Source organism: Equus quagga, chromosome 12 (genome assembly GCF_021613505.1).
Source record: "Equus quagga isolate Etosha38 chromosome 12, UCLA_HA_Equagga_1.0, whole genome shotgun sequence".
NCBI classification, from domain to species: Eukaryota; Metazoa; Chordata; class Mammalia; order Perissodactyla; family Equidae; genus Equus; species Equus quagga.
The window spans coordinates 14,879,758-14,896,237 of NC_060278.1; the positions used below are offsets into that span (position 1 = coordinate 14,879,758).

At 36.4% G+C, this 16,480-nt stretch overlaps 1 protein-coding gene across 1 annotated transcript in view; it reads right to left on the bottom strand.

Annotated features, from left to right (window-relative positions):
- MALRD1 (MAM and LDL receptor class A domain containing 1) overlaps positions 1-16,480 on the bottom strand; it is a 640,183-nt gene that overhangs the window by 183,477 nt on the left and 440,226 nt on the right. The window contains exon 31 of the mRNA XM_046679849.1: positions 10,256-10,417. Coding sequence (XP_046535805.1) covers positions 10,256-10,417 — 162 coding nt within the window. The remainder of the gene's footprint in view (positions 1-10,255; positions 10,418-16,480) is intronic.

Genomic DNA, 16,480 nt, shown 5'->3' on the forward strand with positions numbered 1-16,480 from the left:
AATGTTGAGTCATCAGGTTTACTTTGCTAATATACATAATGTAATATTATAAAGATAATATATCAGATTAGGTTAAATTACTGTACCACTTTGCTTGCTTCTTTTTTTTTTTTTTTTTTTTTTTTTGCTAAGGAAGATTTGCCCTGAGCTAACATCTGTTCCAATCTTCCTCTATTTTGTATGTGGGTTGCCACCACAGTATGGCTGCGAAGAAGTGGTGTAGGTCCACGCCCAGGAGCCAAACCTGGGCCGCCGAAGCAGAGCATGCTGAACTTAACCACTAGGCCATGTAGCACCCCATTTTGCTTTTTATATATTCTTCTTGTTAAAAGCACTTTCACTTAAAGAGGATTGGAAGTTAAATAGATCACCTATGCAGTTCCTAGCTGTAAGTGTGTGAATTCATAAGCAAGAGATTGTCACCCTCAAAGATACCCAGAGACGGATACTGTTCAGTGTTTCCTTAGTCAATTCCAGTGTTTCATCCACTTCACAGAAAAGAAAGACTTCCCTTTATGTGCAGTGATATAGGATAGGGTTTTCCAACAGAAACATACTGTGAGCCACATTTGTAGTCTTAGAATTTTTAGCAGCCACATTTAAAAGACTAAGAAGAAATACGTTAATTTTTACTAATATATTTTATTTAATCTGATGTATCTATAATGTTACCATTTCAATATATAATCAATATACACATTATTACTGAGATTTTTTTTTTTAACATTCTGGGTTTTTTTGTACTACATCTGTGAACTCCAATGTGTATTTCACTCTTATAGCGCATCTAAATTTGGACCCACCACAGTTCAAGGGCTCAGTCCCTGTGGCAAGCGGCTGTCACAGTGGACAGTGCAGGCTACAGAAGAAGGTCTTTCGAGTCAGTTCGATATTCCAGTCCCTCTGCTCAGGCACCCCTGTGAGCTGGTCAAGTGTTTTAACCTTTTTAAGAATTCAGTATCATCTACATCACAATGTTTTAAAAGGATTAAATGACATAACATATGCAAATCTTCTCTTACAATTCCTATCTCTTAGGAAACATTTAACAGATGTTAGTTCTCTTCCTCTAAATCTCTCTGAAATTTCTCCTTATTTTGCTTGGGAAAAATGTCCTTTTGTTTGGATTTCAATGAACAGATAAGAAGGGCAACTATTTAACATCCATCCACAACCCTTTATAAAACTGGACATGGGGGACTGGCCCAGTGGCGCAGTGGTTAAGTTTGTACGTTCCGCTTTGGCAGCCCGGGTTTGCTGGTTTGGATCCTGGGTGTGGACCTACATACCTCTCATCAAGGCCATGCTGTGGCAGGCGTCCCACATATAAAGTAGAGGAAGATGGGCACGGATGTTGGCTCAGGGCCAGCCTTCCTCAGCAAAAAGAGGAGGATTGGCAGCAGATGTAGCTCAGGGCTAATCTTCCTCAACAGAAAAAAAAAACTGGACACAGTAATGCAGGCATCCTCACACTAGTGGCCACACACGAAAATTTCTTTAATTTACAGCCCCTACACCACTCCACAACTCCTAAGCCATGCCCCACTAGTTCCTGGTTCCTGGTTCCTGATTGATCCTCCTTCTACTGCTCCACTTTTCCTTTTTTTCCCATAGCACTTATCAACTTCCAACAAAGTATACAAGTTTTATTTCTAATGCTTGATATTGATTTTCTAGGCTCCTCTGCTACGCTGTCAGCCACATGATGGCAGAGGTCCTTCTCTGATTTGTTTTACATGTATTCCAAGTAAGATGGGCTCAACAAATATTTGCTGAATGAATGAATGTGTGAAAACACATCTCTTCACCATGCCAATGTACATCACTTCATTTATATGTCACTCAGCCACAAAAACCCTTCCATTTAGTGACTTTTTTTTGGTGAGCAAGATTGGCCCCGAGCTAACATCTGTTGCCAATCTTCCTCCTTTTTTTTTTCTCACCAAAGCCCCAGTAAATAGTTGTATATGCTAGTTGTAGGTTATTCTAGTCTTTCTATGTGGGATGCCACCATGTAGCATCCCACTATGTGGGATCCTGGGTGCGTAGGACCACGCCCAGGATCTGAACTGGTGAACCCTGGGCCACTAAAGTGAGTGCATAAACTTAATCACTCGGGCATGGGGAAGCTCCTAGTGACATATTTTTTAAGTTGTGGCTGAAGCATCACACAAATCACAGTTGTTTCCCTTTGACATTCTTTTCCGACTTTAATGTCATTATTATTATCAGTAGTGGTAATACATTAGTAATGAACTCTCCTTCAAGTATCCAAAAAACATACCATTTTAAACAGAAATCTATTCTGAACTGGTATCACCATAAATTCCAATGTATTATTTAAGGATCAGATAAATAAAAGAAGGATTTATAAATCATATTCTTTGATATGTCTCAGTATCATTTGAAAATCTACTCAAGAGTTTATTTTTTATGACTATTACCGTTTTCACATCTTCACTTCTACCTTGTGTACAACTCCCTTGGTGTTTTCAAAGATCCAGTTTTTATTCCATGCTAGATGTCAAATTGTCAGGAGTTTTTCACTTGATTTAAATCATGTTCATATTTTCTGGGAACTATTTTTTTAAACATCTTTATTTTTGAAAATTTCAAATTTATACCAAAGTAGAAAGAATAGTATAATGAACTCCCTTCTACCCAAAACCCAGCTTCAACAATTTTAGCCTGTGGTCAGTATTGTTTCCTCTTGTTTCCTCATGCTCTTGCTTGTTTCCCTCCCACATTCTCAATACCACTAGGCTCTTTGAACATAATCCTGGATATCAAATTATATCACATTTAATACTTCAGTATATATTTCTACAAGATCAGAACTTCTTTTTTCATAACTACTGTATTAGTTAAAAATTAACTGTACTTCTTTATTATAATTAAATATTTAGTCCATAAAAGCATATTTTATATTGATATATTAATATAGATATAGGTATATTTACTGGAATAGACACATGGGTATACACAGTCATGCATCACTTAACAACAGGGCTATGCTCTGAGAAATGTGTTGTTAGGTGATTCTATTCCTGTGTGAACATCATAGAGCATCTTTACACAAACCTAGATGGTATAGCCTACTACATACCTAGGCTATATGGTACTAATCCCACGGGACCATCGTGGTATATGCGCTCCACGGTTATGCAGTGCAAGACTGTATATAGACAGCAATATATACATTCCCAACTTTTTATGTCATGTTGCACATAAAAATGGTTATGCTCCTATGGCATGCTGGGGTAAATGGAGGGGGATGATTGTGGCTTGGCATCCAAATCAAAGTCTTCCACCTGTGCATCTGATTGGCAGCTTTCCTCCCAAGCAAAGAGAAGTTGGGTGAGATGGGGCTCATAAGGCTCGACAGTAAACAGACACAGCAACAATTTTCTAAAAAGCAAGGAGAAAATATGACAAACATCCACTGCACTAAGTTATGTATTTCCTCCAGGGATAACTGTTCTCTTTTCACATCCTCATCTTTCTCTTTCGTGATACTGATTGTCTTTAATTGCCTGGTGATTCTTAGCTATCCATTGAAACTTTTGAATGAAAGCCCTCGTTGCTGAGTATAGGCAACAGGAAAGAATTTGCACTGCTCTAATGTAGAACTGTTTTCCGGGCCATCCTCTCCTTTGAGAGCATGAAGAGCAGGTACCGTGTCGGTGGGTTAGGCATATAAGCTTCCTTATGGGGCATTTGTTCTCAATCTTGGCTATGCGTTAGAATCTTACGGGGAGTTCTTCAAAAGCTTGATGCCCAGGCCATAATATTGGCCAATTAAATCAGAATCTTTGAGGGTGATTTCCTGATTTTAATAATTTTTTAAACTCCTCAGATGATTCCGATATATAGCCAAGTTTAAGAACCACTCTTCTTGGTTGTTAGGCCAAGGGGTGGGCAGGCAGGCAAACTGCAATGCTCTAAGTCTTTATTCTTGGGTGGATTTGTCTTTCTTTACATCTCCCTGCAAACCTCTGGGGTTAATCCTGTGTAATCCCAAGCACGACTTTGCCTCTTTTTCAGCCTGTGATTATCTCATGATAATCCCTTCCCAGGCAGATGTCCAATTTTCTTTAGACAGCAGTTGTCTGATTTTATCCTGAGAGGAAAGAACCACTTCTGTGAGCAGTTGCGCTTGGGAGCAGCGGTCATGGGAGGGAAACACGAGGAGGGGGGGTCAAGTTCTCCACGACCCCAGGTGTTGAGTGCTGTTTCTCAGTGAGTTCCTCTGCAGAATTCTTCATAACCTTTCTTGGCATTTGTATTAGGCAGCTTGGGATGCCATAACAAAATGCCACAGGCTGAGTGGCTTAATCCACAGAAAGTTATTTCTCACAGTTCTGGAAGCTGGAAGTCCCAGAGTGAGGTGCTGGCAGGGTTGGGTTCTGTTGAGGCATCTCTCCCTGGCTTGCAGACAGCTTTCCTCTTGCTGTCTAGGAGTCCCTCAGCCACCAATCAGCATAAAGCAGGGCCCCCACCCCTGTCCTTGGAGGCTGTCTGTTTTCTATCAATCCCATTTAGGCCAATCAGGCAGGCACCCCCACAACTTTGTCAATTGCTCCCCATTTTTCAGCCTTTCTTGAGCAAAAAAAAAAAAAAAAAAAAAGACTCACATGGCCTTTCCTTTGTGTGTGCACATGCCTGGTGTCTCGTCCCCTTCTTATAAGGACACTAGTCCTATTGGATTGGGGCCCCACCCTTATGACCTCATTTAACCTTAATTACCTCTTTAAAGGCCCTAATTCCAAATGCAGTCACACTGGGGGCTAAGGGCATCAACATCTGAATTTTGGGGGACTCAATTCAGTCCATATGGTATTTCTGACTTTGATCTTAGAATGTCTGTGTAGCTTCCAAGGGAAAATCTACCGTGAATCAACTTTCCCTGGGCTGAGATTTCTGCTGCTTTTACACCATTCATTCTGACCTCACCTGCTTTTTTTTCTCCTTCTGGACTATCTCACAAGTTTCTGGTCCAATGATTGGAATGTTTAAAATGTGTTACAGTACAGTTATTATCTCTTTCTGCATGTGTGTGTGTGTGTGTTCATGACTGTGTGAATAAGATCAGAGTGAGTGGTCTGGTAAACACGTGAGGGAGGGCTGCCTTTTATATATCTAACTCCATATTTCTGCCCAAACCCCAACACTTCCAGGCAAATGAATATATGAGGGTCTCCCTCTATCAGAGACCAGGGTGAGAGGGTGATATAACCTAGAATGAAATAGAGGTGAAATGGTCCTAAATATGCACTTAAGGAGATTCAGGCAGAGTTGTACATGAAGATGGAGCATGCTATAGTGATGCCCTGGAAAAAGGCTTGGATTGGGGTGTATACACCAGGGGTTCAGTTCAGGCTTTTTTACTTACTATACAGGCTTAGAGAAGTCATTTAGCTTCATTTGTTCCTCATCTCTAACGTAGGAATAATAATACGTGTCCTGTCTGCCCAACGGGAAGTACAGTTATCATCTGCCTAGCCTGTAAGGCTCTGTCAACCAAGTATCAAGCATGTTACATTTGTTGAACACTTAATGCTTTAAACTGCTATTACAGACACTAGTGCATTAGAATCCTTCAGATCATTTGGAGGTATTTTTTGACCTTGGGTTGTAAATACAGAATTGCACAATCATAAGCATGTGGGTAATATCAGGCAGCATATTCCATTCCAGTTACTTTACAAACATCTAGTTAATTCACACTCTCAGTTCCAAACACATTGCGTGTGGAATTTAAGGCACTCAGGAAATGCTTGTTGCGCTAATTAATCCAAACGACTTTGCTGTTAGAATACAGAAGGAGACATATCCAAGAGCACAAGACTCCACAAGTATTTATCAAGAACTAGCAATTTTAAATGCTAGAGGGAATATAAAAATAGCAAAAGATGTGACTCCTGCCCTACTGGAGTTTGTAGTGTAATTGTGGAGATGGTCAATGATACCATTAAAAAGCAGATAAAGTTACGAAAAGAGGAGCGGCCTTCTGCATTATACCTTCGTTAATTCACGTCATGCAAACATCACTTTGCCATTAAATCCCATATACACTAAGTCTAAACACTATTCATGTGCAGACTAGAAAGTGGATTAATGTTTGTAGTTTCTCTCTAAAACTTCGCCAATGACTCCAAAAGGACTCATAAATAGGCCTGTGATGGGCATTGAAAATGTCTTCTTTATGTATCTGATTCTTCATCTCGGTAACAAGAAGTGAAAAGAACCATAAATACAACTTTAATTAACAGCGATGTTGTGATGCTTAGAAACAGACCGAAGGCTGTTTGAATCTGTTGGCCTTCTCATAAAGAATTTTGTTTCTCCCAGAGGGTCAAAATTAATTAATGTCCTTACAATTTACTTAGCAGCCCATTGTCTCCGAGATGCTAAACGAGTTCAGTGAGCCATTTCAGTGTATCAAGGATGATATAATCAGGCTGCTTTGAAGACAGCACTCTGTAAAAATATACTATCTCAAACAGTGATTCACAGGGAAGAGAATAAAGTATCCTGTCAGAATGATTACTTTTCATTATCTTTGGACAACATCACTTGTATACAATATTGCATAAATAACCAGATTGGAAACTGTTCATGTGGTCTTTAATGAACTTACACAAGCTATAAAAGTTCAAAAAAGAAAATAAATACTGTCATTAGTAGTCTTTAATTGTTCCATTAAAAGATGTCAATTGATCACTCCTGTTTGTCTTTTTGAACAATGCCTGGACCTTTCTCATGTCCCTTGAGAAATACTTTTATCTTTTCCTAAACTGAGCCTACAGCACTTTTTGTACCATCAGTAAGACTGTACTAGCAGACCTGCTCTGTGGGTTTCAAATGCCGTCTTAAGATAAGGAAAGATGGCTGCAGGTGTTATCTAAAGAGCTCACAGGCATTTGTATCTAGATGTTACTTCCTGGATCTTAGTAGCAAAAGCGAAAATTGGCTTATTTCTCATAATTTCCCAAGGAAGAAAAACATATATTTATCCTCAGGAATTATCATAAAGGTTAAAAAAAGTTTCATCTAAATGTGTATTCATTGTTGTGATGTTTATTACAGTGAAAGCATTATGAAATAATTCAAGAGTTTGCCATTAGATAATTTTGCAAATTATGATATATCCAAAAAATAGAATACTATGCTCCAATTAAAATTGTGTTGCCAAAAATATTTTGTAACATATAAACTTGTTCACATTATATTTTCTAAATTACTAAATCAAGTAGAAACCCATTTTTATTTGAAAATATTTCTGTTAAAAAAGAATGGCAGAATACACAAATACAGAGCTTATAGATGGTTATATTGCTTGTACTACTCAGACTACTAGAGAAGTTTTTCTTTTTGTTTATCTGTATTTTAAATATTTTAGAAAAAGCGGTAATCCTTAGTAATGTAAAACTGATGAAAAGAAATATTGAAAAAAAATAAATATTAAAAGAGTGAAAAGGATTAGTTTATGCTTTTTAAGTGGTAAAACTTGAAAATATCCACCATATCTTCCACAAACACATAAATGTGCTACCATCACGTATGTTAGATTTTCTTTTGAGGTGCAATTCCTGTTTTTAGTTACTTATTTTCTTTTTCTTTTTCTTTTTGGATTTATTCTCCCTCTCCTCTGCTCTGACCTTATCACCCATCCAAATAATGCATATTAATAAACGAGTATGTATCATTTACATCCTTTCCTCATTCTCATATAGTTCTTCATATACATATCTGCGTACAGATTTATTCATATGCACAAATAAGGGGGCATTAGTCGTTCTTTGTTTTAGAAAAGTTGGGTCATACTATATACTCATTTTGCATATTGCTTAACTCCTTGAACAATATCTTTTGGAAATCCCTACAAATCAACTGTACAGCACTAAACTCTCTTTTTCGTGGCTGCATAATATTGCATTACTGTGGATTTAGCAAGTTACAGCGGACTCAAGGCTGTTCTTCTAGGTTCTTAACTATCACTCAGGGGATAGTTGGCAATTTCTAAAGACATTTTAAGCTGTCAAAACTAGGGAGAGGAGTGCTACTGGCATCTAGCAGGATTCTGCCAAACCTCCTACAGTGCACAGGACAACTCCACAGCAATTAATCCACAGCATTTGACACTGGCCGTCCCTCTGGCTGGAACGCTCTTCCCTTAGGTAGCCACATGACTCACTCCCTTACCTCCTCCAAGTCTTTTTCGAATGGCATTTTCTCAACAAAGCCTATTTTGATCAACCTATTTAAATTGCAATCCTGCCCCAACTCCAACGTACACACCCATCCATTGGCTTTCCCAATCCTACCTACTCTACTCTTTTCTTTATTTCCCCTCAACTTCTAATAGGCCATATAACCTATTTACTGATTGTGTTTACTCATGATCTTTCACCTCCTTGTAGAATGTGAACTCCACTGTGGCAACAACTTTTGTCTGTTTCATTCACTGATGTGTTCCCAGGACAAGAACAGTGCCTGGCATTCAGTAAACAAATAAACGAAAGAACAAATAAGTGATTGTATGAATGATGGGCATTCATTTTATTTTCCATTTCTTTCAACTACATAAAATGCTGAAGTAAATATCCTTATACATACTTGCTTATGTGTTGGCCTTTTTATTTCTTATGGCCAGAATGCTTTCCAAAATGGAATATTTCCTATAACCATGGATGAGTATCCTTTCCTGCCTCCTAACTCCATCTCTCAGCCAGGTACAGGTGGCTTTTGAAAATCTATTCCTGTCTTTTTCCTTTTTATATATTAGATCCTCCCAATTACTGACCTCAGGGTCTTGATTTTCTACCCTGTTCTATTAACCCATAATCTAGTGTATACTAACTTCATGTTTTTTAAGGAAAAAAATAACCTGGGGAACAAAAGAGAAAATACAACTTGACTGCTCAAAAAGAATAGAACTGCTTCAATTTGAAGATGAATGAGGGAAAAACTTTAAAATAAGAACCACATCCACTCTGTCATTGAACATCACGACATTTTCAATCTGCCTGGAATATACAAATAATAAAAGTATTGTTTTCTTTTCACTAGTCATCAAATGACTGAGCCAATCTTGTATACTTTTCCTATGAAAAGTCATTTTAATTCCATATAATCTTGTCCTTTTTTCATTGTGCCTATGCTTCCATTGTTTTGAGTAATATTGTAGTAGTTAGGGTTCTCCAGAGAAACAGAACTAATAGGATGTGGATAAATACGGAAAGATATTTATTATAAGGAATTGACTCATGTGATTATGGAGGCTGGCAAGCCCAAATTCTGCTGCGTAGGCTAGCAGGCTGGAAAGCTAGGAGAGCCAATGGTGCAGATGAAGTCTGAAGACAATCTGTTGGGGAATTACCTCCTGCTTTGGAGGTCAGTCTGTTCTGTTCTATTGAAGCCATCAACCGATTGGATGAGGCCCACTCACATTATGGGGGGCAGTCTGCTCAAAGTTCACCAATTTAAATGTTAACCTCATCCAAAAACACCTTCCAACTGGACACATAAAATTAACCATCATGAATATCTTAGATTGTTTTTTATCCCTAGGAAAAGTTTATCCCTAAGAAAAGTTCTCTCTAAAACAAGTTATTTTTTTATCCCTAGGAAAACTTAGATTCCTAAGAAAAGAAAAGTGCTGAGTAGGCAAGACTTCAGGGCAAAAGCAAGTAAGATTACAAGCTTACCTATACTCTCACTCTATTAACTGCAAAATCATGAAAGATTATATTAATCTTAAATCACCGGGTAGGAAGCAAAACTTGTCAAGACTTTGTTGATGTTGATTTCCATCACGACTCTCCCTTCCGTCCTTGCCCCTGCACTTCAGAGGGACTGGAATGAAATTGGTGGCCAGCTACTGGGCATTGTGGCATCATGAGAACTCTTATCATTGCTAATAGTATACCTTGGCCTATTGCACACATTAATCTGAATGCCCCCTACTTGTTCCTGCCCTGATTGGGGACTTTAAAGACATCTTTAGAGTAGAGGAAATACAATCTGTGAGTCACTTAAAATATGAGTCATGGATTTCCAGATAACAATGTCAGTTCTGGGTCTATGCAATAATTCAGGGGTTAAAACAGAAGGGACTAACTCTCTTTTTATAAAGCCTATTGTGCAGTCCCCACACACAGACATAAGCATGCACTCTGATATTCACTCAAAAAGTTAAAGCATATTTCCAGCACAGTGGATTACCTGGTCTGGGTATCTTTATTAGATTTACCTGGTGTGTGATCAGAGTCTGCACTCAATGCTTCAGTAGGAATTCTGCTGCCAATGGCCCAGTCTAAGTCATCTTGCGAGTCTTGAGTAAGATTACAGGCTGTGGTCCAGTTTCCTGTAGTTGTTTCAAAATTGCAGCTTCCTGTTGTGCTTGTATACTGGCCTAAGGAAACAAAAATATTAATAGAAAGTTCTGGAAATGTATATTGCACTTGATATTACACTTCACGTGTGGTTATTTAAAATTAGTATTTGCATATTCTAATTATTTATTAATAAATTTAAAGAACCAGGACATTTGCACTCATTGGTAATATCACTTGTACGTTGTAGCTTTTTTTATCATAATGTCTAGAAGAAGTGCATAAATATTGTCATTTATACATTAAGGAGTTATATGGATTGACTAATAATATTTATAGGTGATAGATAAAACTATGTCTACACATGAACAATGAATATAACATTATGAATACAGATAATTCAGGTCAAATAAGTCAACAGCTTCAGTTGTCTGGATGTTTAACTCAGTCCCTCTGTTCAGGCTGGTGTTTGAACAGCATAGACCATTAGGGAGGCAAAGTCATTAAAGAAAAGATGCCTTTAGAAGAAGCAAACCATACAGGACACAAACCCTCTCGGCATACACACTAATCACCCATGTGCAACATTTCAGAGCTAGTTGCTAAATAATGAAAGAAGTCTTCTAAAAGTATTGATTGACAACTCATTAGAAATTAAGTTATTTACAATGAGAAACATTACTAGATAATAGCTGAATGTCTACTACCGAGTCATCAGTGAAAACTGCCATCATTACACCCTGATATCTGTTTGCATTTTTCTTTAATTTTTTTTTGCACAGCAGTTATTATTTTTGAGCATTCACTGTAAAAATTGACTGTGTTGTGCAGACAGAATGAATTATTGGGTGATTTAATCAGTATGAATCAACCAAGATTGTCATTTCTTTCTAGAAGGATAAAGTTTGTGTTGTTTTTAACATTTCTTCTCCAGTTGGTTTCCGGCTCATAACTTTTTCTTAACGTAAAACTAATATTAGCATATAGAAACTTCATCAGAAGAAAAACTTGCTGTTAAAATGGATGCCAAACATAGAGCAAACAAAGCTTTAATATTTTTATAGAAAATTTTCTGGCTCCCTAAGAGTATTTCCATAAAAGATCAACATTTAATTTCTCATGTATGATTGCATCTTATCCCTAAAAACTGTAATCATTTTTAATTATGTACATTTCTTTTATTCATTCTATGTGACCTATAATGCATTGATTTTTATATGCTTATTTATGGGCTCTGTACATCCTTTTTTATGCTTATCATGACAGTATTATAGATAGGTTTATATTATGCTGTGCAATATGGATAAAAGTGAGAAATTCAGTTCCCCAGGTGTTCAGTTAAAACAACTGCAAACATGCAGAACCTTCCAGAATACGTTCAAGACAGCCATTATGTGTTCTTTAGAATGACGTCACATCCAGGTTCTGCACTATTCTATTTCCATGTAACTGGCTCCCTGACACACAGGCCCTACAATAATTATTCTACATCCTTTTCCATTCTCTGTGATCACCCTTGTCCCTCTTGTTCCATCTTATTTAACATATGACTTTATCTTTGACAGTAAAGATATCTATACAATCAGGATAAATTCTCTTATATTTCATTCTCTCTACCTCAAATTATGTCCACTGTTCCTTTTCTCTTTTCTAGGGCTAATCTCATTTATGATCTTGACTCCTTATCAAACACTGTTCTTAGATTCCATGCCTTCATTTATTTCAAAGTTACACAACTTTTCCACATTCTTCAATCTCACATTTTCTCCTAACTCCTTTCTTATAGCCTGCAGAAATAGCCAGGATGCCCCTCTTGATTTAAAACATAAACATATATTTATTTGCTTAAATTTCTCACTGTATATAATTTCACTCATCCTTTCCATGACCTTTCACACTTTTAAGCAGAAGACCCACAAATCTACAGCCACGATGAAATGCAAGGTTTATCTTCAAATGTTTGCTAAACATTCCACTTGGAATATGCAACCGTCATCTCAAAACAGCACTCCTAGAACAAACTCATCATTCACCTCTCCAAATGTGCTCTTCTCTCGAGATTATTGATTGATTTCATAGCATGAATCTTCTCTTTCTTTTTAAAAATTCAAGCTTTGGTGTTACCTTTGATCCTACATTCTTCATTTCCATATCCAATCTATCACCAATATCTGTAGATTCTCCCTTTGAAAACTTGTTTAATTCACTCCCTTCTTTGCACTTCCATAGCCCCTGTTCCAGATCCATTGGTTCAAGACTCTCGTTTATTTTAAGTCTCTTTTTCAGTGTAGCCTTCATCCTATCAATCTTACAAACCCAAATCACATTAATCATCTTTAAGACTGCCCTTGAATTATTTCTCTTGCTCAAAATATTCAGGTGTGCACATTGTTTGAAAATACTCTCCAAAATCTCTGGACTTGTATACAATACAATTTCCTTTGATGCAAAGTGTTTTTTAGGCTAAAATTGGTCTCACCTTCAAGATTGTCTCTACTCCAACCAAAATTTTTTGGAGAATTATCTCTTGAATAAAAACTGACTTTTTTCAACTTTTATATTTAGGAGTACTTCTCTCTCTTTTCGAATGTTTCTCTAGTGGGTGGATGCTCATTTGTCAGTCATTCCTTCCCTCTCTTGTTTAGGACAGAACTGCAATTTTATCTGAGTATTTACCTTCTTTCACTCAGACGCATATTTCAAGGGTGAAAGAGCCTCCTCCTCAGCTCCAGGGGTGGCTCATGGTTTATCTAAGCAATTGTGAAGCAATGTTCTCTCTGCTCTTGTCTTGATTAGTTTAGACATAGGTCTTGGGATGCAATTCTAGACAATAAGACTTACTGGGAAAAAGGCACCCAGAAAAAGTTTTCCTTGTTCTTAAAAACAAACCGAAAAGAAGAAAATCTATTTGTACTTTCTCCAGGATATCATTGCAAAGATACGATGTATGGGACTGAAGAAATTATATGAGGAGCTGATTTTATAAGAAAGTCAGTTATCTGAAGATGGCAGAGCATAAAGAAGGAAGGGGTCTATACAGTTCTATACTTTTTATGACAAAAGTTAATAAATTAACCAAGACTAGAGCTCCCTTGCTTTTGTACTTCTTGCTATTTGAGATAATATGTTTTCCTTATTGTCTGTATCTGTTAGAGATGTCTTTGGTTTCAAGTAACTGAAAATCCAAATAATAGTAGCTTAAACAGACAGGAATTAATTTATCTCAATTAACAATGTCAGGAAGTTGTCAGTTTAAGGCTGGCCTTGTGGTTCAACTACAATGTGTGGTTGTGAAGCACATACTGTCCATCTTTCCCTTCTGTTATCTTGTCATCCTCATGCTCATTCACTGTTGCAAGATGACCTCTGTACTTCCCAGTATCACAAATATTCAAGGCATTGAAAGAAATGGGAAGAGGAAAGGAAAAAATAGCTTTTTTTTTTATCCTGGTGCGTATTTTTTCTGAAAGAGATACTTTCTCAAAATTTCCACATATACCTCATTGGTCTTTGGTGGCTACAAGGAAGTTTGGAGAAGGGAGTATTTGTAGTTGGTCACAATGTTTCCCTAAATAAAACTGGAGATCTGTTTTTAAGGAGCAAAAAAAAAAAAAAAAAAATGGATAGGCAACTAACAATGACTATTATGCTGTCTAAACTGGTCGAGGTTGGAATTTCTGCTACAAGTATCTTAATATAATCTTCTCCATTCTATCTAGCAAATCATACTCTTGTTTGAATGTCCAATTCACGTCCTATCTCTCCCTTTCCAGACCACCTCAGTTCTCAGAGTCTATGTGTCTGTGTATTTTATGGCACTTAACAGCAATTATAGTTGTTACCACTATTTAGAAATATGAAATCCATTCATCTTTAGAAATCCATTACGTCTTTATTTTGCATTGTCATCTTAATTGTTATTTACCATTGAATTACTATAAACATTTTAACATCATCAGGTATTATAATTGAACTGCATTATATATACCATAAGTGGTTCCACACATAATTATTGATTGATGGATGATATGAAGACTTTGTAATATTTCTTGAAGATGAATATGTATCAGTATTTTCAAGATGGTTATTGCTTTAGAAATAATATTTTCCAAATTGTGATCTTTATCATGATCCCTTGAATGGATTTCAAGTATCACTAACACTCTTTTAAACAACTGACATTTTCCCAGTGGTATAACATTCAGCCATGTAGTTGCAGGGTCAGTGTAAATATTGATCAACTAATGTAGTTTTTAAGAGATGGTTCCACAATTAATTATTTATAATTCCTCATATCCACATATCCACCTTATTTTGCCATTCCATAATGCATAACACAGGAGTAGTAAATAGTTTCTCCTCATTGTGAAATGACTTCTTGGAGTGCTGCATTGAAAAGGATTTTGAAGGATCTGGGTAAGCGGAAAAGAATGACATACTGAATGATGTTTGTCACTGGTTGTAAGGGGAGGGAGAGAAAGTACCCACCCAAGTGCTATACATCCCTCGCCTAGAATACAAAGCACACAATATATGTTCTAGGTAATAATTTCCTTCCGTGAAAGAAGAGAGCACATTTTCTAATTTAACTGTTTCCAAAAGGAATTGATCTCATTTATTATAAACCTTGCATTTTTGCAACAGGAAGCAGAGATGCAAAAGAAAATTTCATCTTTGTTCATCACCTACAGCAAAAATTTAGTCATAAGGAATAGCTGCATTTATTTTCTGATAATATAAAGGACGTGTAAAAAAGACATTCACCATGACTAAAAATTTCAACAAAATATAAAAATACGAAATGGAAGAATCTAACATTATTAATCCCAGAAGACTGAACAAATATAACCTTTACATCGTTTCATTTAATTCTCAAAGCACTCTATAGGATGGGTGTTATTATATCTACTATATAGATGAGGAAAGTGAGTCTCTGAGAAGTTAAATAATTGCCAAACAAGTGAGGGTCAAAGTTAAAATGAAGACTTCATTTTGATAAACCCAAAGGTCAATTCTTTACTTATATTTCTCCAAAGGTCATTTTGAAAAGGTTGCAATTTATTCCGTACCCACAATAGATTATCTGACTGCAGGAATCCAGCCCTGGTGCCTGCAGTGTATCCGAACAACCATCAATAATATTGATGAAGTCAATTCACAGAATCAACATCACCTGTGTATCTATGTGTGCTGTGCAGTGTTCCTTTCGGATATGAACAAAGTCTATCAAGAAGTTTCAAAAAAAGTGACTATTTCACTTGTCGACATAATGCTTGTATTTTAATAAATTCAAATACTTCTTGCAGTTGTCCATCAAAGTTGTGGGTAACACTGACAGACACGAGTATGTAACTGAATTCAGTTTGTGAAAATCAAAACTGTTTTTGTGTATTTTTACACCAATACCTCAAATAGCTGTGGGAAAAATAAAAATCATATAAGGTGGTCGGAGAAGAAAAATGAGTGAAGCAAAAAGAACACAGGCAGCGTTCACATTTGAAAAACCAAAATGTCTATATATCTTTTAATGTTTCCTAAGCCTATTTTTAAAATGAATATGCAGATGTACACACAGACACATGTTATGCTTCTTATGATAGCTCTTTGTATATTTTAAAATTAACCAGGAATCTTTTCATTTACTAACGACTATTTAAAAAACCAAAGAATATTATATTTTAATACATTTTTCTCCTTAGTTTTTTTTCCACAGTAGAAAGTAAAATTTTAAAGCCTAAGACAATGTCTTGTTCATTTTTATATATCCAATGTTTAGGAAGTTGTTGCTAGCCCATACCAGGAATAGGAATAAATGGAAGAGTACAATTTTGATATAAATATTTTCAATATAGCTACATCTTCAAATGAGAGGAAGATAATTTATTACTGGTAATAACTTGTCCATGTGCATATGACAGTTGTTCTTTCCTCCCACTGGATGATGTATGTCAATATAATCAATTCAAAGTATTTTTCCCTTGGAACCTTCAAAAATTTGGTCAAACTTTTGATGTTTTACCAGAGATTATTAAATGCTGTACTAGTTATGTCTTGAGGGGAAAATGTTGATTTCACAAATGTTTCAGAGCCCTGTTTTAGAACTCCATTGAAATCAGTTCATTACAATCAGTATCAAAGAATAA